Source organism: Mustela lutreola, chromosome 4 (assembly GCF_030435805.1).
Source record: "Mustela lutreola isolate mMusLut2 chromosome 4, mMusLut2.pri, whole genome shotgun sequence".
Taxonomy (NCBI): Eukaryota; Metazoa; Chordata; class Mammalia; order Carnivora; family Mustelidae; genus Mustela; species Mustela lutreola.
In genome coordinates, this window is record NC_081293.1 from 132926574 (window position 1) to 132949646 (window position 23073).

At 34.8% G+C, this 23073-nt stretch overlaps 1 protein-coding gene across 2 annotated transcripts in view; it reads left to right on the forward strand.

Annotated features, from left to right (window-relative positions):
• Window positions 1-23073, forward strand: part of CASD1 (CAS1 domain containing 1) — a 54438-nt gene that overhangs the window by 17173 nt on the left and 14192 nt on the right. For both annotated transcript variants that reach the window (XM_059171150.1, XM_059171149.1), the window contains exons 4-12: window positions 4632-4676; window positions 5692-5754; window positions 10611-10655; window positions 11078-11201; window positions 12321-12535; window positions 14157-14579; window positions 15621-15710; window positions 21385-21504; window positions 22489-22645. In XM_059171150.1, the coding sequence (XP_059027133.1) occupies window positions 4632-4676; window positions 5692-5754; window positions 10611-10655; window positions 11078-11201; window positions 12321-12535; window positions 14157-14579; window positions 15621-15710; window positions 21385-21504; window positions 22489-22645 (1282 nt within the window). The remainder of the gene's footprint in view (window positions 1-4631; window positions 4677-5691; window positions 5755-10610; window positions 10656-11077; window positions 11202-12320; window positions 12536-14156; window positions 14580-15620; window positions 15711-21384; window positions 21505-22488; window positions 22646-23073) is intronic.

A 23073-nucleotide genomic window follows, 5' to 3' on the forward strand; every position in this document is an offset into this window, starting at 1 on the left:
GCTAACATCTGTTGTTTTCTGACTTGTTAGTTTTAGCCATTCTAACTGGTATGAGGTGGTATCTCATTGTGGTTTTGATTTGTATTTCCATGATGCTGAGTGATGTTGAACACTTTTTCATGTGTCTGCTGATCATTTGGCTGTCTTCTTTGTAGAAATGTCTGTTCATTTCTTCTGCCTATTTCTTGACTGGATTATTTGTTCTTTGGGTGTTGAGTTTGGTAAATTCTTTATAGATTTTGGATACTAGCCCCTTATCTGATGTCATTTGCAAATATCTTCTCCCATTCTGTCATTTATCTTTTGGTTTTGTTGATTGTTTCCTTTGCTGTGCAAAGCTTTTGATCTTGAAGTCCCAGTAGTTCATTTTTGCCCTCGTTTCTCTTGCCTTTGGTGATGTTTCTAGGAAGAATTAGCTGTGGCTGAGGTCAAAGATGTTGCTGCCTGTGTTCTCCTTAAGGATTTTAATGGATTCCTGTCTCACATTTATGTCTTTCATCTATTTTGAGTCTGGTTTTGTATGTGATGTCAGGAAATGGTCCATTTTCATTCTTCTGCATGTGGCTGTCCAATTTTCCCAACACCATTTGCTGAAAAGACAGTTTTGTGTTTTGTTTTGTTTTGTTTTTTCCCATTGGACATTTTTTCCTGCTTTGTCAAAGATTAGTTGACCATAGGGTTGAGGGTCCATTTCTGGGCTCTCTATTCCATTGATCTATGTGTCTGCTTTTCTGCTGGTACCATACTGTCTTGATTACAGCTTTGTAATAGAGCTTGAAGTACAGAATTGTGATGCCATCAGCTTTGCTTTTCTTTTTCAATATTCATCTGGCTATGCAGGGTCCTTTCTGTTTCCATACACATTTTAGGATTATTTGTTCCATTTCTGTGAAATAAGTTGATGGTATTTTGATAGGGATTGCATTGAATGTGTAGATTGCTCTAGGTAGCATAGACATTTTCACAATATTTGTTCTTCCAATCTATGGACATGGAATGCTTTTCCATTGCTTTGTGTCTTTCAGTTCTTTCATGAGTATTCTATAGTTTTCTGTAGTACTATGTTGAAGAGCAGTGATGATTGTGGACAGCCCTGCCATGTTCCTGACCTTAGGGGAAAGGTCTCAGTTTTTCTCCATTGAGAAGGATATCCATTGTGTGCTTTTCGTAGATGGCTTTTATGATACTGAGGGATGTACCCTCAATCCCTACACTGTGAAGAGTTTTTGTTTTTGTTTTTGTTTTTAAAGATTTTATCCACTTATTTGACAGACAGAGATCACAAGTAGGCAGAGGCAGAGAGAGAGAGAGGAGGAAGCAGGCTCCCCGCTGAGCAGAGAGCCCAATGTGGGGCTCGATCCCAGGACCCTGGGATCATGACCCAAGCCAAAGGCAGAAGCTTAACCCACTGAGCCACCCAGGCACCCCTGTGAAGAGTTTTAATCAAGAAAGGATACTGTACTTTGTCAAATAATTTTTCTGCATCTATTGAGAGGATCATTCAATTCTTGTCCTTTCTTTTATTAATGAATGTAGTGTATCACATTGATTTGCAGGTGTTGAACCACCCTTGCATCCCAGGAATAAATCCCACTTGGTCTTGGTGAATAATTCATTTAATGTACTGTTGGATCCTATTGGCTAGTATCTTGGTGAAAATTTTTACATCCATGTTCATCAGGGACATTGATGTGTAATTCTCCTTGGTGGGGGTCTTTGTCTGGTTTTAGGATCAAGGTCATGCTGGCTTCATAAAATGTGTCTGGAAGTTTTACTTCCATTTCTATTTTTTGGAACAGTTTCAGAAGAATAAGTATTAATTCTTTTTTAAATGTTTAGTGGAATTCCCCTAGGAAGCCACCTGGCCCTGGGCTCTTGTTTGTTGGGAGATTTTTTTATTACTGCTTCAGTTTCCTTGCTGGTTATGGATCTTATGGTTTTGGGTGCATCTAGCTTCCTGGCTCTGATCCCCGGGAGCTCTGCCACACTTAGGCACCATGGTCTTTCTGTGACACTGAGGACCTGAGACGATACTTTCCCCACAATGTTTCCATCCTCAGCTTAGCCACTAGAGTGACATCCCTCACTGGAGCAGACTTCTAAAAGTTCTACTTTTGTGCTCCACTGCTCTATCACTTGCTGGGAGTCAGCTGACTGGAGACTCCCTTCCCTGCAGTCTGTCTTCCCGTATATCACCTCAGGTCCACTTCTTCACATGTCCTGTCTTCCAGAAAGTGGTTGCTTTTCCGTTCCTAGAATTGCTCCTATTCTTTTCTTTGATCTCCTGTTGAATTTGTAGGTGTTCAGAATAGTTTGATAACTATCTGGTTGAAAATTGGAACCAGACAAAATTTAGGTCTCCTACACCATATTGCTTGCCCTCCACTCAATGTAGGAAGGTTTTAAAAGGCCAGGAGTTGCTCTAGATTATAAATGATTAAAGAGACATGATAACTAAATACCTTATTTTAATTGAATTCTAGATTAAAATAGAAGAGTGGTAGAGAGGACATTATTATGAAATTAGGGAAATTTGAATGTGGACCATATATTAATATTTTATCAATGTCGAGTTTCTTAGGTGGGAGTAAAGTATTGTGGTTATATAAGAGAATATTTATGTTCTTGGGAAATGCATGCTTTATGTATTTAAAGGTGAAATGCTGGGGCACCTGGGTGGCTCAGTGGGTTAAAGCCTCTGCCTTTGGCTCTGGTCATGATCCCAGGGTCCTGGGATGAAGCCCCACATCGGGCTCTCTGCTCAGCAAGGAGCCTGCTTCCCTTCCTCTCTCTCTTTCTCTGCCTTTCTCTCTGCCTACTTGTGATTTCTGTCAAATAAATAAAAATTAAAATTTTTTTAAAAATCTTTAAAGGTGAAATGCTATGTCTGTAGTTTATTTTCATATGGTTCAATAAGAGAGAAGCAATGTATATGTCTCTGCAGAGAAAGACAAAAAACCTAGTACAGAAAATGTAAACAGTTGATAAAGGGTGATTGGGGTGCTCATTATAATTTTGTCATTTTGCTCCCAGTTTGACATTTTTAAGTTTGACATTTTTCAAAATTAAAAGTTGGAGAGCAAGCAATATATCATTTAAGGATGTATATCCATGTGACAAAACAATATGATAAAAGAGAAAGCAAAATATAAACGAATTTCAAAGTAGTGGTTCCCTTGGGTGAAACAAGGAATTAAAAGGAGAGGTTCATGTAGATCACTCTGTCTTGGTAATGCTCTGATTTGTGCCATGGGCTCATGAGTGCTTATTTGTTTACTGTGCTTTGTGATTATATTTGTGACATTGTATATATCAAATGTTCCATTAAAATGGTAAAGGAAAAAAGAGAGAGATTGAGTTGAATTAACTGAGCTTTGCAAAAGGAGGAGAAAGAAAGTTCATGACATATTAGCTCTCTGAAGAAAAACCTCAACAAGGTCAGAATGGGATAGTAGGAGGAAAACACACGTGTGATTTTGTCTAAACCAGTATTTCCAATATATATGGGATCAAGGAACCTCTTTCATAGAACACACCTTAAAGTACCATTGGTCCCAAGAGTCCTTTTGGGAAATGATGCTTGAATTTTAAATGTTAGCCTGCAGATAAAAGCAAGCTTTAGTTCACAGAGATATAAATATAAACTCTATTTGTCTGCTTAAATTAATGAAGACATTTCAACCTTCGTTTTAGGAAGAGAATTCGTTTCTTTATTTTATTTTACCTCCACCCCAGCCCACCCTGGATTTCTAACTCTGAAAGGATTTCTATTCTTTATATGGAACAGCTTGGTTACAAGAAGGTGTCTCCAAACCTTACTTTTTGTCTTCAATTGGACCACTTATGTCCAGTCTTCAACTGGAAACCCAAAATAACCTAGAGTCCTGGATGTGTGCTTTTGTTCAGACAGAGCTGGTACTAGTACACTGGTGAGAACAGACTAGTTGTTGCTGCAGCAACAAACCACTCTACAGTCTTACAAAATGCTTTTCTCACTTAGTGGTGCATGTGATAGGTGGGCTGGCAGGAGGCTTTGCTCTATATCCTCAATCAGGGATGCCTGCTTGTTGGAATTTGTACTTTCTTCTAGTTTTACCATTTGAAACATTCTCCCTCTGCAGTCTCAGCATTAGGTTAAGCCAGAGACTAGAGAATTGCCCTGGGAAGTGGAAGGTGACCCACATCACATCTAAGCACATAACATTGGCCAGAACTAGTCATGTGGCTCTTTCTAACAGGCGTCGGGCCTGGGATGGGGGTCGGGGACTGAGATGGGATCAGGAAATGCAGAGGAGCAAACCATCCCTGCCATAGATAATACTAGGACTAAACTGGAATGTGGTATTCTGGGCAGAAAGGTAATTTATTAGGCATGTTTACATATTTGTTTGCTTATTCGTAGTTGAGGTTTTATCTTTGAATTATATCATAAGTGTTAAAAATCACATAGAAACAATGTGGTATCACTTATTTTTTGGTATTCTATGCAGGTCTTTTCCCCTTCAGGTTGAATATAGTTAATTGAGATGTGGTGCATAAATTAACAAAAGTAGCTAAAGGGAGAATTGTTGACATAAAACTAATTTATACATGAATATTTATTTCTCTGTTCTGTGTTTTTTTAATGACAGCATGGAAACATTCCTTTTGAAGACAAGATTGCAGCAGTTAAAGTGGTAAGTTCATGTAATAGTAAGCTAAATGTTGTGTGAAAACTATTCATTGGTTAATTTATTTGTAGATCAGCTAATGCTTTGTGTATACTAAATTTATTTCAATGTATTTAGAGTAGATAAGAATAGCTAAAATGATTGAATAAATGGATGCACTGTTTTGTATAATAAAATGGAAAATTTGGTCTCTCAGATTTTTTTTTAATCCAGAAAAAAAATAATTTTGTATGTTAATTTGAAACCAGTAGGTGTTCAGGATTAATACCAGTAAAAGAATATATGTGAATTTTCTGAATTTCTAGTTGCTGTGACTTCTAGGTACTGAGAATGCAGTGGGGATCGAGACAAAGATGTCCTAGACCTAATAGATTTTGCAAGTCCTTATAGTTCTCTACATGCATTAAATGTGGAGTAAGGTGGTAAAAAGGAGAAAATAGGACATTAGGAATGTACAAAACAAGAATTAAAAAGTTTCTCCCTTGAGAAAGAGATGTTTTAACTGAAGCTTCACGGATCCGTAGGAGCAAGTCAGGCTCAGCGGAAGAGTTTTTTATGAGCATCGTGGACAGAACAGTACGTGCAAAGTCCTGGAGAAAACGAAGCACAAAGAGCATCCTAGGAGCTGAAGGAGAACCAAAAGGACACTTAGTGTGAGGGGGAGAGTGGCAGGAGAACAGGCAGGCAGAATGTCTTGGTAGAGGCCAGATCCTGCACCTTCTTAGCAGTTTTAAGAACTTTGGAATTTATTCTGAGGGCCATTGAAAGTCCTTGAATATTTAAGCAAGAATGTGGCAAGATCAGATTTAGATTTTGAAAAGATTACTACAGAGAGTAATTCAGAGGAAAGCAGAAGTGGATACAAAAAATGTCATGAGACCGTTGGGAAAGTGAGGGGAGTGAAGGTGTTGTGGACCTGTGATGGTGTACATCAGGTACCCTGGAAGACCCGTGCCTGTTTATTTTGAATAGAGGATATAAATTTCTTTAACTTTTTCTTTTCTCATGTTTCTTTTTTTAGGATTTTCTGTGGCACCCAGAAGTTAATGGTTCTATGAAACAGTGTATCAAAGTGTGGACTGAGGTGTGTATTTGAAAATACAGGCCTTTCTGGTTTTAAGCAACCAAATTTTAAAAGCTCATGAACACACATTGTTTTGCTCCCCCTTACTCACCTGTCCCACTCTTTTGTACTTTATGTCGACTTTTTTTTTTTTTTTTTAAGATTTTATTTATATATTAGAGAAAGAGAGCACAAGCAGAGGGAGCAGCAGGCAGTGGGAAAAGCAGGCTCCACGCTGAGCAAGGAGCCTGATGTGGGACTAGACTCCAGGACCCTGGGATCATGACCTGAGCTGAAGGCAGATGCCACCTAGGTGTCCCTATGCTGATTTCTTAGTAGCAACTGAATTGTGCTAGATTGATCCTGTCACCTTACTGAGAGGAGGGAGTTTTGATCCAAGCCTTCTGCTGCTACCACTCTGACCCTACAGCCATTATGCTTATGCCACACTTTCCAGACAGAATCTTCTGTTACTGCTGTAGCTCAGTTCATTCAAACCCAGGGCCTCTTCCCAGCATAACATACATTCTTTTGACTGTTTTCCCACTTTCTTCTTGACTCATGCCCCAGTTCTTTAGGAACCTATTTTTTGTTAAACAGCCTGGTTTTTTTCCCTTTTATCATTACACTTGTGACCCAGGAGTTGAGCCTGGCGTATTTTGGCTCATAATGTTCGGAGATAAATAAGATATAAGGACAAATATGCTATTAACCTTGAAAACCCCTAATTCCTCACAGGTCCACTCTTGAATCTCCACAGTAGTCTCCATGTAGCTTTGGGGCTGTCCTCTAATTAAACCTGTATTCTTTCCCACGCATGTTTGCATTCGGGATGGATAAAGCAATATTCAATTTTGTTGACCTTGTTTTGCTTAATTACTTCTGCTACAATGGTATTTTTTTTTTTTTTTTTGCTTCTTTTCACATTACATGTTTAGTATGGCAGCCACTTCATACATTGAACAAGCTTTTGTAGTCAACATTTCTAACTTTGTGTCTTTGACAAAATGTGTTTAAGTTTTCAAAAAACAAAACATGCAAACAACTTCTAGAATTCAACTTTCTGATAAATTGCAGCCTCATATAATTGTATTTGTTGATACATTTATTGCACAAGTATAGAATAATGTTTACGTGTATATTTCAAATGATTTAAACGTGTTTTATAGCTGTACTGGACCTAAAGTGTAGCCATTAAAGTGGTAGAAATTCACAGTTAAATAAACATCAGCGTGGTATAATGTATAAGTCCTGCAAAATAACAGAAGACATTTGTAATTTACTAACGTACAGATACATTGCGTATCCAGATTTTCAGTTCTTATAATTTGCTAAAACTAGATTTTGGGAATATTAACTTCTCTTGTGAAACTCCATGTGACTATTGGGGGAAAGGAAAGATTCAGCTTATTTAGGGAGATGGCAGTGTCTTTACCTAAGATTGATTAGTTGATTGATTTAATTTGTTTAAAGAGTATGTAGGTATGCATGTATTAATACATTTATTTTGGCAGTTTTTGTAGTAAGCTGCTAGATCCTAAGAATACAGTGATCCATATTTTTATAATTTATGTAGTATTGGTAGCTTTATACTGGGTATTAGGAGTGTGGCTAGAAATTAGCCTCTTGTCTCCGCCCTCAAAGAATTTGCAGTATCTAGTAGATAGTCACTTTGTGGTGAATAACAATAAGGTAATATGAAGAGTAGCTACAGAATTGAGCACAAAGGACCATAAAAGCCATTATGTAGGTACTGGGCTAAAAACTGCTGATACCTTGGTTAACATAATAGAGTTCCTTTCCTCAAAGAGCTTCCAGATGAGTGACAGAGTTAATTAAGAAAGTGATGTGACAAGTACCAGGATAGGGGAAAAATAGGGTGCAGGACAATTATATAGAATAGACACTAACTGTAAGTTTTCAAAACTGGTTTTAGGATAAAGTGCTCTTCAGGATGAGGGTCCAGGGTCGCCTGGTGATTCAGTCTGTTAAGTGTCTGCCTTCGATTCAGGTCGTAATCACAGGGTCCTGGGATTGTGCCTCACATCCTGCTTAGGAGGAAACTTGCTTCTCCCTCTCACTATGCCTGCCAATCCACTTGCTTATGCTCTCTTTCTCTCTCTCTCATAAATAAATAAAATCTTTAAAAAGGGGGGGAGGTGAGGGTAAGGGCCTGGTGTGATAAAGGAGGGTTGTTTCATGCATAGGAAATAGGATATCCAAAGATACTGAAGATAGAGTGTAGCCTATTCAGGGAATCTTTTTTTTTTTTTTTTTTTAATTTTATTTATTTATTTGAGAGAGAGAGAGAGCACAAGCAGGGGAGAGAGGGAGAAGCAGGCTCCCCGGTAAGCAGAGAGCCTGGCACGTGGCTCGATCCCAGGACTCTGGGATCATGACCCGAGCCAAGGCAGGGGCCCAACTGACTGAGCCACCCAGGTGCCCCACCTATTCAGGGAACCTTACCAGCAGTTTTAATCTGAATGGAGCTTGAATTCAAAGTGCTCCTTATTTATGTTTGGTTTTGGCTGTTAATTTCATGTGCCTCCTCTGGGGTGAGAGTTGATAAGAAATGAGGTAAGCAGATATTAGGTCATGAATAATATCCTAAGCTCTCTTTGGTGTGGTATAGATTCACCTTATCTATCTATCAATTTTTGATTACTTTAAATACTTCATGGTATATTTACTAAAAATAAGAATATTGGATTGAATTTTTCTTGAGGGTAATGGAGAACCTCTGAAAGATTTAAACAAGAAAATGATGGCATAGAGTAGGGTAGTTGTGTGAAAAAAGCCAACAGTTTAGATTTAATACTCTAAGTGGGTGGTAGTCATTAAGTCTGAGCTACTCAGGTGGATTTGGAGAATCTGGGCACAGTGTGAGGTGATATTTGAAGTTGGATGGAAGACATTGAATAGGCAGCGGTTTTAGAGACTAAAGAAGAGGGCTTATGATGGGTGATCAGAAACTTGTGAGAAGGGGCAGTAAAGGGAGTAAGAGGAAAAGCAAAAGAATAATTGTAACACACAGGGGAGGAAGGAATTTTAAAAAGTGGACAGTCAGAAGTGTCACTTAAGGAACTAGAGGGTAGAATGAAGCTAACAGAATGTGGCAATCTATAGTTCCTTAATGGGAAGGTCAAGCCCCAAATCAGAACAGGTCCAATTAAGAAGTAAATGAGAAATAAAAAAAAATTATCATAGCGAGGGCAAAATGCTCTTCCATGTAATCTGTTGGTTAAAGGTGTGAAGCGGGGGAAGGATTTGAGAAGGAGGCAGGGTTGAAGGAACAGGTTTTTGAGGATAAAGATGAGTTAGCATTTTATAGATGGGGGAATGAAAGAGACTAGAGAATGAAGACAAGATTGATGAAAGTTGGACATGGATCATTCATGGGTATACCCCTGTGTGTAAAGAGGGGAACTATAGAAACACAGAGTAAGGAGTAGCCATGAGGAGGAATAGGGAGATATTTCTTGATTCTGTTGTCCAAGAAGATAGGCTGGTGAGGTTATAAGAATGGAGGAAAGATGGCTAGAGCACACAAGCCAGATGAATTCTGTTTTTTCTAGGAAGTTTGAGGATTAAATTTTATATTAAAAGTGAGAAGGAAAGCAAGAGGGACCTGTAGAAGGGAAATAAGATTTGGGATAACAAGTGTGAGGAATGAGAAAGGGAGTCATCTAGAGCTAAAGGAAAAGTTCCACTAAAATAACAGTCTAAAGTGAAGCACACTAGACTGAAATAAGAATATCTATGAAGGAAATTTTGTTACTGTTTCTCCACTTTCATAGTCTTCTATACCAGCATGTATTACCTTTATAAAGAGACAATACCTGTTGTTTTTATTTTATGGATGAGTCAGATTTTTTCTAATTAAATGTCTTGCTTATTTTTTAATTGTTCCTTGTGCACGTGATTATAATATCAGGTCTTTGATGTTGTGGAAAGTATACTTCAGGAGTCACAAGACCTAAGTTTTGGCTTTGTCCCTACCAGGCCTCAGCAATACCCTATAAATTTTTCTAGTCTATATGCTTAATTTTATAAGATATGTGTTTCTTCTTCCCTATGTCACAAGTGGCAAGAATCTATATTAAAATGAGCTAATTTAAAATAACTTAATAAACTACTAAGTACTATATAATTGGTAGTATTAGTAATACGACAATTTGCATTTGGTGAGGATTTCTACCAAATTTCTCCTTAAATGGGTTTTTTTTTTTTGTACATTGTGATCTATAATAATTAGCAGTTTATTTTGTTAAATACATATTGGGTTTATTTTTCTCAAAGATGACATTTCTTGGGTGCCTGGGTGGCTCAGTGGGTTAAAGCCTCTGCCTTCGGCTCAGGTCATGATCCCAGGGTCCTGGGATCGAGCCCCACATCGGGCTCTCTGCTCAGCAGGGAGCCTGCTTCCTCTCTCTCTGCCTGCTTCTCTGTGATCTCCATCTATCAAATAAATAAATAAAATCTTTTAAAAAAATGACATTTCTTGTATCTTAATTAATGTTTAGACCATGTACCCTATAGCTTTCATGAATATTTTTTTAATTTGCTGCCATAATATTACTAGAGCTTTACTTGGTAACAGAGTTTTCTCAGAATTCAGAGTGTTTTGGTTTTTTTTAAGAACATCAAAGAATTAAACGTATCAGCTTCATGCCATTCTGTTAACCACATAACCATGTAAAGGCTTTAGGCATTGGATGTTGCATCTTGTTATATAACAAGAATACAGTAAGGAACTCTAGAAAATTAAAATGCATTTGGAAGAAAAAACTTAAATTTAAGGCACAAAGTAAGTGATGTTACTTGTATTAATTCCCTTAACTGGATAGAACACTATTATAAAGATTTTCTTTCCTTAGGATTCTGTTGCAAAGCCCCATGTGATTGTAGCAGGAGCTGCCACAGTAAGTTATTATCTATATTCTTACATAATGATTTTTGTTTCATACTTAAGGACATGCTAAGAAAAAGTTAATTTATGTTAAATAGAATTCTTGATTGTACTTATATTTCAGTTCCCTTATCTATTATAGTTAGTGAGGCTGATGAATTTTCATGAAAAAATCTGAGTGAACTTCGTAAACTTGGTGTTAAAAGTCAATATTATTTTATACCTGAAATTACATTCTTCTTGAATGTTATACATTGTCTAATTTTATATCACCTTTTTCTAATTGCCTTCACAGAATTCTTGAAATAATTTTACCAAACTTTAGTCTAATGTTGAATAAAAATGGGAATTTTCTTAAAATAATAATTTCTGTTACAATAAATTACAATTTTTCTATAATAAATACCAAACTAATGCTTAATTTTTACTTCTCAGTGGTCTATCAAGATTCACAATGGTAGCAATGAAGCGCTTTCCCAATATAAAATGAACATTACCTCCATAGCACCACTTTTAGAAAAACTGGCAAAGACTAGTGATGTTTATTGGGTCTTACAAGGTAAGGAATGAGTAATGAACAAATGTCATTTTGTATATATTTTGAGGCATGGGTTTTTATTGTCTCATGTTTCAATAAGCAAAATTACTCTTTCATGAGAATAAATCTTGAAGTAAGGTTTGTAAAATTAGAATAATTTGAGTTATTTGCTTTCCTTTTTGAACTTAAGGAACAGACAGACTAATAAATATAATAAATAAAAATAAATAATAAATAAACAAAAATATCCTCCAAGGAGCCTCCACATACAAAATGGCTATAGAATATAACAAAGAGAGTAAGTTCTCAAAGGCAAATGAGATGTTTAGCTCTGATTTCATTTCTTTCAGAGTATATTTATTTTAATTGGGAAGTATAGAAAAAATTATTAAGTCTGTTTCATAATATTAGACTCATTGGAAATAAATGTATTTTGGAATTGACAAAATATATTTAAATCATACCATCTAGTTTATACTTGGTAATGAAATTCTTTAAGAGAACGTTGACATTAGTTCAAGTCATTTCAGGAGTTTATTGAATGTCCATTATTTAATGCCCAGCATAATATGAAATTGCCTTTGATATTTTAGTAATTCATCTTGCTTGTCAGAAATTCTTATGATTATTTACAAATTGAATGTCAAGTTGAGTGGAACAACAGGGTGGCAATAATCTGTTCTGCAATCTATATTATTGATAGACTCATTGTTAACCTTTCTCTTACTAAAATGAGAAAAAATTATTTATGATAAGTGATAAGGACCTTGGTCCTCAATAATATTACTTCCTAATTGTGACAACAAAGCAGTGACAGGAGAAAAAAAAGATTGACTGCTACTCTTAAGTAGAGAGTCTTCCCCAATCCAGTTTTAAATTCCCATTGCCCAGTAGAACTCAGCATCCCCAAATTTTAAACTCTTAAGACACGCTAGAACATAAAAATGTTTCCTGAAAACTACGTACATAAGAGAGAAAAGGGATAAAACTTCTTTAAATTTGAAGGAGCTATTGATTGATTGAAAGCATCTGAACTTTAACAACAAAATATGAAATGCAATCAACTAACTTGCATGATTACAATTTCTACCAAGAGGGATTTTTTAAATGTGTTTTTAAAAACATGTGTTTCATGTGCAGATCCTGTTTATGAAGATCTATTAAGTGAAAATAGGAAAATGATCACTAATGAGAAGATAGATGCCTACAATGAAGCTGCAGTCAGTATTTTGAATAGTAGCACCAGAAATTCTAAATCAAATGTTAAGATGTTTAGTGTTTCCAAATTAATTGCTCAAGAAACCATCATGGAATCATTGGATGGCTTACATCTCCCTGAATCAAGCAGAGAAACTGTAAGAATTCTTGTATCTGTCAGAAAATAGAGACTATGATAGCTAATCGGTTATAGCTATACATCACAATAATATGGTAACAAATAATTTATTTTATTGCAATCTTAATTACTTCTAGTTATTCTGTCTAAACATATATCTACACATAATTTTGCTCTCCATTACCTCGCTGAATATATTAGTGAGACTTTTAGTAAAAAGGGGAAGTAGTTAGGCAAGGGACTAAATGAAGCTTCATTTATTGAGTGTTAGTCACTCTTAATATACCTTATCTCCTAAGAAGCTTATAAGTTCTCAGCACGCTCATGTTTAAAAACTATTACTTTATGTTCTCTTTGCCTTAAACCTTGAATTTATAAGATTAAGCTTCTATGAAGAGTACATTTTAAAAATATGTAGAATCATTTTTATTATTTCCTTTTAATTCTTAAACCCTAAGTATTATCCAAGGTACATAGTAGTTACTGAACAAATCCAGATTGACGGATGGAAGGGGATTTGAGATTAAATAAAAAAGAGAACAGCATAATTGTAAATTTTCACAAAAGTACAACAGATATTATTTAATTATTGTTTTCTTATAAAGCAGAATCTTTCTGAGGATGACATAACCCTGAGTATTCAATAAAAGGCTATGATTCTGTTCTTGTCTTGCATAAAAATGTGTTTTTGCATATACAGCCGCTGGGCTCTCCATATACTTTAAAGGGGTTTTGTGGACCCCTTTCAACTGATTAAGAACCTTGGGTTAATGTTTGTAGGCTGGTATCTTCAAGAGTGCCAGGTATAGAACTTCCTGAAGTCACAGGGCTAAAAGAATGAGTTTTCTAAATAGTTGAGTCTTTTTGAATGCTTAGGCTTAAAAAATATAATTATTTTAAGTACCAAAATTGCTTAGCCTATAAAATTTTTATGAAACTAGATTTGACTGAACTTCAACTTGGCAGAATATTGGCAGCTTGTCTAGAAGATTTTTACTATAATGATACCATGTTGAAGATTCCACATTTTATTTAACATTAGAAATCTTAAAACATTAGCATCCTAAGTGTTCCATAAACTGTAAACCAAATGAAAAGCAAATTACAAATATTGTTATCTAAGAATAAGTGATATTTTGGTGCCAGTAATGTTATGTCTTTTTTTTACATCTAAAGACTGGGACTGTATCTTAAGTATCCTAGTATCTTCCATATTAAAAGTCTACTAATTAAAATTCTTTGGACTTTGGTATCTGTCAGTATTTTTTTCACTGAAAGTCATGGCCCATTAACTGCCACGAAATGGCTGTTTCTTTTTTTTTTAAAGAATAGAATAGGAAAATGTCAGTATGCATTCCAAATAGTAGGGAGAGGTATTGTTTCTTATATATGTGTCCTGGGTCACATTATAAAACGAATCTTCATTTTGGATCATAGTCCAAGAAGTTAAAAAAACCCTGAACTGGCTATGATAGCTTGAAGGAATACCATTATTAGCATGAGTGTTTGGGAAATGGTAGCAAAAAGTACAAAGGCATTTTGGTTTCAGTGCTGAAAAGTCAGTAGTATTCACAAGAGAAAATCTAATGTGAGATATATTACTGACAAGATAATAACCAAATAACTTGATTTGTTCACAGAGTGCAATGATTCTTATGAACGTGTGTTGCAATAAGATTTTGAAGCCTGTGGATGGTTCCTGTTGTCAACCTCGGCCTCCTCTTACTCTCATACAGAAGCTAGCTGCTTGTTTTTTCACTCTATCTATTATCGGATATTTAATTTTTTATATAATCCATCGTAATGCTCACCGGAAAAATAAGCCATGTACTGATTTGGAAAGTGGAGAGGAAAAGAAAAATATTATCAATACCCCTGTGTCTCCGTTAGAAATACTTTTACAGTCTTTCTGCAAACTTGGCCTGATAATGGCTTACTTCTATATGTGTGACCGTGCAAATCTATTTATGAAGGAAAACAAATTTTATACACATTCAACTTTCTTTATTCCAATTATCTACATCCTGGTTTTGGGAGTATTTTACAATGAAAATACTAAGGAGGTAAGAGTTATTTTCTTTTTAGCTAATGTTATCCTTTTTATCTCATTATAAACTCCAAATTAAATAAATAGTATCACTATTATGCCAGAATATTCTAGCATGTATATAGAAGACAAAGGGATATTGTAGTTGTATTCGCCTGGTGGACTTTTAACAGTTGCTTTTTTGAAACAGTTCAGAAAAAGTTCAAAAACTCCCGAGAAGATTGTTGAAAAGTCGGTAAATAATGATCTGTGAAAAAGATGTCATAACTTAGGTGTTATTTTGCCTGTTTGGGGATGGAGAAAGTGGAGGTGTTCCCAATTTTATAATGGTCTGCAAACATGAGATACTGTTATGAAAAAAAAGTAACTGAAAAATATAATTAGCAAATGCCTATATGCACATTTTATATTTACATATTTATACAGTCAGAAATGTACATGCACAAATTCAAATGTACATAATAATGTGGGCACTGCTTACAATATTCTGAATTTCCTATTTAGAATTACTGTAATTGCTTAAAGTATTAGTGCAACTTCTTTATAAGGCATGATTTATTTGAATTAATAAACTCTATAGTAAGAAATAACTCTCATATGAGGATGACTAATCAGTTTTTCATCTCCAGTGAGAATATCCTTGGGAAAATAAACTATACCAATAGACCCTTTTTTCACAATAAAGTATAAGAGAACTATAAGGTCTTTTCTAGCTGAAACTCTAAGATTTTCTTAAAGAAAATTATAAAATGCCATTTTACAGGTTTACAAACTTATCTGTCATAGTATAAATGTAATCTTAATATAAAACCTTGAGTAGCAACTTAAATATTTAAACTCTTTTAGTTTATATTAAGTTTCAAATTTATATTTTATGAAATTTTCAAATTTCGTATTTTAATTAGTTTTATTATATCTTTTATCAAATCAAATGCCAGTCTTTAATTTTTTTTCCCCCCAAGGTTCTTTTGATAGGTTCTTTATATCCTGTAAGAAAAATTTACTTAATAATAGCTTCATAATGAATTTTAAAATAGATTTTGGTTCTTTTCCACAGACTAAAGTGTTAAATAGAGAACAAACAGATGAATGGAAAGGCTGGATGCAACTTGTGATTCTGATTTACCATATCTCTGGAGCAAGTACAGTAAGTATTTTGAATTTTCTTACAGAAGACATGGGAAATGGTAGGACTGTACTGTTTCTTTCAGGGTATCACCTGTTTTGTGTTTTATATTCTCCATTATTTAGAGACCTGTTTTATTTCCCGCCCAATCTTTATGCTTTCCCATTCTTCTCCTACCACCTGACTCTTTGAGAAGGTATAGTTTTAAGGCAATAATTTATTTGTAATACTTGGCCTTGATTTTAATTTAGTAGAAACAGCTGATAACCTAAGGGCATTATTTCATGCCACCCTGTTGGACAGCTCATTTTAACTTAGGAAGAAACTGTATAGATGCAAAGGATTCCAAACAGACAAGTTACGATCAGAAGAAATCAAGTTAAATGATTATATCTATATTCTACCCTTACTTGCATTTTAGGAAGTTTGGCCAACTGCTTTTACTCCTTTAAAGTTTAAAAACCTTAGAACCCTTTTGCCCCAGTATTCAAAGAACTCAGGTCCTGATGGACTACCATTGCACCATTGATGTGCCCTACTGTCTGAGTATCACCTCCTCCATGAGCCGGAGGACCTTTTCTTTGCTCACCTAGTGCCTCCTGTACCCAAACAAGATCATTTTTCCTTCTCCCTAGGTGTCTTAAAAGACAGGTTTCTCGTGGTCTCGGAATACCTTGGATTTGTCAGGGGTAGAAAAAATGTATTCTGAGTTGTAACATTCCAGCCACATTGCAGTTAAAATAAGCTTTTGAGGGTGAACCTTGCTATCTAAAAACCACTTCTCACACAAGTTTTATAGTGACAATACCAAACTAATTTCTATAAAATGGGTTTTGAAAATTTGAGAAACTCTTTCATAATTAGGGAACTACCAAACTGTTTTTTATTGCTTACATAAGCACACATCTGTAAATAGTATTTGAATCAATGATAGATTGAGGTAGGAGGGGGGAGTGTTGTCTAGACAGAAATATTTTGAAATTTCCATAGCAGCAGTTAAGAAGGTAAATAGTACTGAGGATTTTTTCTCTAAAAATTTTTCTCTAACAGGTATCTCTAACAATTTGAAAGTAGTAGTATTCTTCATCGAGTCTTTTCATCTTTTTCAAAAATTGTCAGTGATTTTATGGATGGTTTGTTTGAAGGGCAGAAGGTAAAAGAATGAAGTATAATTTATACTGAAATTGTATGGCTCTGATAAGTGTATTTGCGGCAGCAGTGAAATTCCTGTGACACAGCAGCTGAGGGGGACCTAGTGTGTTCACGTGGTTACAGAAGATCCCAGACAGTAGAAGAGATGTGAGGCAAGGAGAGATGAGGATTTTAAGATTTAGTGTATAAGCCCAGTTCAGAATTTGCAGGATATATCTGTCAAATTCTCTTAAAAGTAAGTAGAGATGAATATTGAATCCTAGAAATATCTCTGACGTATGAATAAAGAGTAGATTAATTGGAGAGGGGAAAAAAGCTTTGTTTTAAGAAAATGCCTCTTAGAGACATAATTAATTGCTGACATATTAAAGGGTGATACTGCTATTTTAAAAAATCAGATAGAAAGAATTAATGGCAGATTAAGTTCCTCAATTCAGTGATTCCAGAAAGAATTTGGATCATAAAAAGATGAAGGCAATTTGGCATTCTATTATAATCATTTGCCAAGCTAGCATTCTAATTCTAATATATCTTAGACTACATCCCAATAGATCCTAAACTACAATTATTTTAAAATTCCTGTTCTGGAAGGACATACTTTTCATTAACAGACCATTTGTTATGATTAATTAACATATTCCTGTTCTTTTATATAATAGGATTTTGTGGTTAAAAATTACCTGTATCTACATCAGCAAAGCATTATTAGCATGGGTTATAATGTATTTTGGGGACTTGATTCTTGGATATTTGAGGGATTACCCTCATTAAAAACTCTTCTTAACTGCCACAGTTATTTTAATTAGCTAATCTTAATGTTTTTATTTTGAGTAAAATATGTCAAACTTTAGTTGTGCCATGTTTTTATACTAAAATAGAAACCATAAAAAATTACAGAGCATTATTAAAATAATCCAGATGGTCTGGCAGATTGCAATTGTTGGTATAAACATCACTTTAAGATATAATTTATAGGAAATATGGATAAAATACTGTGATTTTAATATGGAGAGTACAGCAAGTTAGGTTTATACAGTAGAAGATTTTGTGTTCCACTGTAAGTTTTTTTCCTTTGAGAGTTTATAAGTAACTTTCATGAAGGAATCTGAATAAAAGATCTTGAGGAAAAATTTGAGGACTAGAAAAAGAATAGAATCAAAAGCTAGTCTAGCTATTCATTATAATGCCGTTGGAATTCCAAATATATTTTAATACTAAAATTTTGTTGTAATACTTGACTTGTAAAAGATACAAAGAAAAATAATTTGGATTAAAGGAGAATACAGAGGAATGACAACTAAGTGCAATGTGTGATCCTTGATTCAAGATTGCTAAAAAAATTTTTTTAAAACCATTAAGGATGCTAATGGGACAATCAGATATTTGAATGCAGATTGTACAATAGATGCTGCTATATTCATAATAAATCTTGATTATGATAATGATAATATGGTCATTTAAGAAACTATTCTTCTTAAAAGATACTTGCTAAAATGTTAAAGGATAATGTCATATAGTCTACAACATTCTTTAAAATAGGTCAGCATGGTAGATGGGTGCCCATTGTACTATTCTTGCAGTTTTTCTGTTGTCTGAAAATATGTTAAAATAAAAACTTGAGAGAAGTAGTACATGAAATTTGTAATAATCCGACATTGGCAAGTACTTGGCAGATTATTGTGATGGTGTTTAATTTAAGTGACTAGTGTTTACTGTTTGTTTTAAATGTAATAACCAAGTCTCGACTCTGTAGGCCCAGCCCCAGTCCTGAAGGGACTTCAAAGCATGTTTGAAGTGTTTTAACCATGATAGTGGTTAAAATAACTGGGAATAGTTAGCCTAGGTTGGACAGATGTCTTCAAATACTTACAGAACAATCAGATAAATGATTGACTGTGTACAAGTGGCTCTAGAGCTAGACTCTCCATTATGGAAACTCCTAGCCACATGTGGCTATTGAGTACTTTAAGTATAGCTGGTTGGAATTGAGATGTTCTGTGAACGTGAAAAGATATATCAATTAAGTGTGATTCATTGTGATAAATGCATGCTTAGTTCAAAAACTTTGTGTAAACAATATGACATATCTTACTACATGCTTATTACATATTGAAAAAATATTTTTAAAATATTTCGTTAAATACAGTGTATTTTTAAAATTAGTTTTATTTGCTTCTTTTAGTTTTTTAAATATTCTGGTAACCATATTAAAAAGGTACTATGTGGCTCACATTTTATCTCAGTTGCATAGCACTGTCCTACAGAGCTGAAGTTGGTAGCTTTTACGCAGTTAGATTTCAGCTTTTTGTGAAAAGGAACTTTATGGTAGTAAATGATCAACTGAAAATGGAATGGATTGCCTTGGGAATTTGTATGTTTTTTACTATTAAGAAGTGTTCAAGGGGGCGCCTTCGTGGCTCAGTTGGTTAAGCATCCAACTCTTGATTTTGGTCATGATCTCAGGGTTGTGAGATCAAGCCTCATGTAGTGCTCCATGCTAGGTTATGGAACCTGCTAATCCCTCTGCTCCATCCTTCCCTACCTTCTAAAAAAAAAAAAAAAGAAGAAGAAAAAGAAGAAGTAAAGAAAAGAAAATAGTTCAGATACTTGAAGGGAATATTTTAGAGTACTTTCAAAAATAAGGTAATAGGTTTAGATTTGATAAATTCTGTGGTTATTTTAAGATGACATTTGTACTTTCATCATCACTGTGATTCTAGTATGTTACACGTTCACTGAAAAGTTTCTGATTTAATGATGAGATTAAACATTTAAAAAGAACTAATGATAAAGGGCAATAAATAAAAACTATGTTTGGTATAAAGACTGTGAGTGCTTTAAGAACGCCACGGAAGGAACAATGATTTTCATCTGAGAGTAAAGATAGGGAATTTTGGGGGCACCTGGATGGCTCAGTGGGTTAAAGCCTCTGCCTTCAGCTCGGGTCATGATCTCAGGGTCCTGGGATTGAGTCCCCCATCAGGATCTCTGATCAGCGGGGAGCCTGCTTCCCCCTCTCTCTCTGCCTGCCTCTCTGCCTACTTGTGATCACTCTCTCTGTCAAATAAATAAATAAAATCTTAAAAAAAAAAAAAAAGGGGGGAATTTTGAACAGGGCTCTAAAGAAAAATAGGATTTGAATAAATAGGATAAAAATAAAAACAGGATTTGAATAAGCAAAATGTGGTCACAAGAAGAACATTCCAGGGTAGAAGAAAGAAATAAACAAAGGAAAGGTGACAGGGAGACACAAGAAGGGCCAGTGTGGAAGACAGAGAATCTTAAGAATTTGGCTAGAATGCAGGTGGTAGTGAAAAATTGATGACCTATTCTAAATTCAGGGATTTTTGCCTTCTCAAAAAAGAAAAAAGATGCGTTCAAGGATGCATCGAAGGATATATGTAAAAGACACATATATTCAGGGACTTGTAAAATCTATCTAGGTGTCTACTTAGTTATTTTTTCCTGCAAAGTATCACTTGGGGAAGACACAGTAGCTCGAAGTGGCCATAAGCAGTGTCAGTGCTGGATGGTTACAGAATGATCAGATGAGTCTATAAAATGGAAGCCAAAACATCTTTATGTGGACTAAGGGATTATCCCTGAAAGAATGGTCTTAAAATTGCAAGGGTTGGTTGTCACTAAATAAGGCTTTTAAAGATCATTTAAAAAAAAAAAAAAACAGAGTACTGGTTGTATTGTGGCGATCATGAATATCCACATAAAGGACCAATGGCTGATGGACAGGGTAAACCACAGTGTTCGAGGGCTATGAGAGTTAGGACTTATGAATCAGATGATATTGCCAGTGGTTCCCATAAAATATAGAGCAGAGATGTATTACATCTCATTTAACTTTACAAGTGGAGCTAGGATGCTCTGAAAAACCATCGTAAATGATTCTAAGGGCCTTGGTCACGGTGAAACAATTGATGTGGGGGTGTAAAATAAAATCGATTGATAAATTAAAGGGGGGAGGAATATAATATTTCTAAATTATGTTTGCATATGTTTTTAATATAAATGTTTTGCTAAATATTATATATTGTGAGTTGTTATATGACAATTTACAAATCTAATGTCTGTGTATTTGAGGGGGCCGAAAATGTGGGACTTCTGTTTTGTTTTTTTATCTTCTCATTGGGAAAATGGGAAATCTATAGTTACCTTGTATTCAGCATATCTGGTGATTAATAATTGTGGGTACCATATATTTAATTCCAAGTGGAGGAAACGTACAGAGTATTTCACATTTATTAACTCTTGCATTCCTCATAAGAACCTTCTTGTTTTGCAGTTAGAAAACTCACTTAAAGTCTCATAGCTAGTAAGTGGCAAAACCAGAATTTGAATGAGGTCTGAATCCAAAGTCTACATTTTTTTTTAACTCTTGCTATGTTGTGTAAGTTTTAAAAATAAATCTTTTCATTGAGCTCATGCCAACTGGTAATGGTGATCCATTGTCTTGATTAAATGTATTGGCTACGATAATTCAAAGTATAGTTAGTGCCAACATATTTTTTCTATTTATTCTTGTCAACAGTTTTTGCCTGTGTACATGCACATCCGGGTCCTAGTTGCTGCATACCTCTTTCAGACAGGGTACGGGCATTTTTCATACTTTTGGATCAAAGGAGACTTTGGAATTCATAGAGTTTGTCAGGTAGGAATGTATTCAGCTTTTTTTTCTTTCATTTTGGCATGAAAATATAAATATGGTCATTATAAGGGCATGACTAATTTGAATTTATGGAATTACACTTTAAAGTTTGTGTTATTTCTGTGTTCTGTGGTTAATAATTTGAGATAAATAATTTATTACTGAGGGAAGGGAAAATGTAATTTAGATGAGTGCCTAATAAAGGCACTAGTACACAAGGGACAACATTGCTAATTCGGTTCAGTTTTGTAGAAATGTACAGCTACCTGGGATTATTATAATATGTTATGTTTTCTTTTTGAAGAGGATTAATATTTATTAAGTTTCTACCTTGTGCTGGGCACTGTCTGAATATTATTTTATTTACCCCACATTACAACCCGGAGTTGTGGTTTTCATGTTTACAGAAAGGACACTGAAGGCTCAGAGAAGCTAAATAATTTGCCTACGGTCACATAGTAATAGTACAGCTCTAATATCAATCTGCTCAGATCCTGTGTTCTTTGAATGACATCACACTATCTGAAATAACTGTTATAGGGGTCCCAAAGCCACTTTTTAATTTGAGTAATATTATTTTGTATCTATGACAACTCTCAATTTAATCCTAAATGGGGTAAATCAACATCAAACAGAGATGAAATGGACACCCTTTTGTTGAAGTAATCTAATCTCTGCTTATAAACTGTAGCCCTAGGAAGGAGGCTTATCATTCTTCCCCAACATTTAACAAGATGGCAGTTATAGCCAGAGGACAGCTCAGGCTGGTGCTATGCTTGGATTTAGTTAATATAATGATGCATAAATATTTTATATTCAAATCTTTACAATGATTGTAGAACAAATGTAATTTTAAGGATTAGTAAAATATACTTGTACAGTTATTACTTTAGTCTTAAATAAATGTTTATACTCTGTCAGAGAGAATCTGTCTTTACTCTTCATGCATACCTGGAATGAAAACCATTCTCTTCTCCTTTTTCATAGGTCTTATTTCGTCTCAATTTCCTGGTAGTGGTGTTGTGTATAGTGATGGATCGGCCTTATCAATTCTATTATTTCGTCCCCTTGGTCACCGTATGGTTCATGGTCATATATGTTACTTTAGCCCTATGGCCACAGATAATCCAAAAAAAAGCAAATGGTAAATATATTCTCTTACTGTTAATAAATATTCTTTTAATGTACTGAATTTCTTTTTAGTTGTTAAAGGCTATTTTTTATTGACACAGAATTTAAATTCATGTGTAGTGTTGACATTTGAAACTTTGTTCGTAAATAGTCTTTTTTAAAATGTTTCAGCTAGCTATTTCAAGTGATATAACAGGGCAGATCAGTAGTTTGCACGTATACTGTCTGTGTGTGTTCTTTTTTTTTTTTTATCTAAATTTTTCAAAGTCATTTTACATATCAGCTAAAGCAATAGTTTTCAAACTGTCTTATACAGAGCCAGAGTGAAGAGCACTAGAAGAGAGAAGAGCCAGCCAAATAGGCCTCCAGGCCCCTCCATCCTTCCCCAGTCTTTGACAGCTCTGCTTTATTTGATTTTTTACCTATATTGGGAATTTTGGA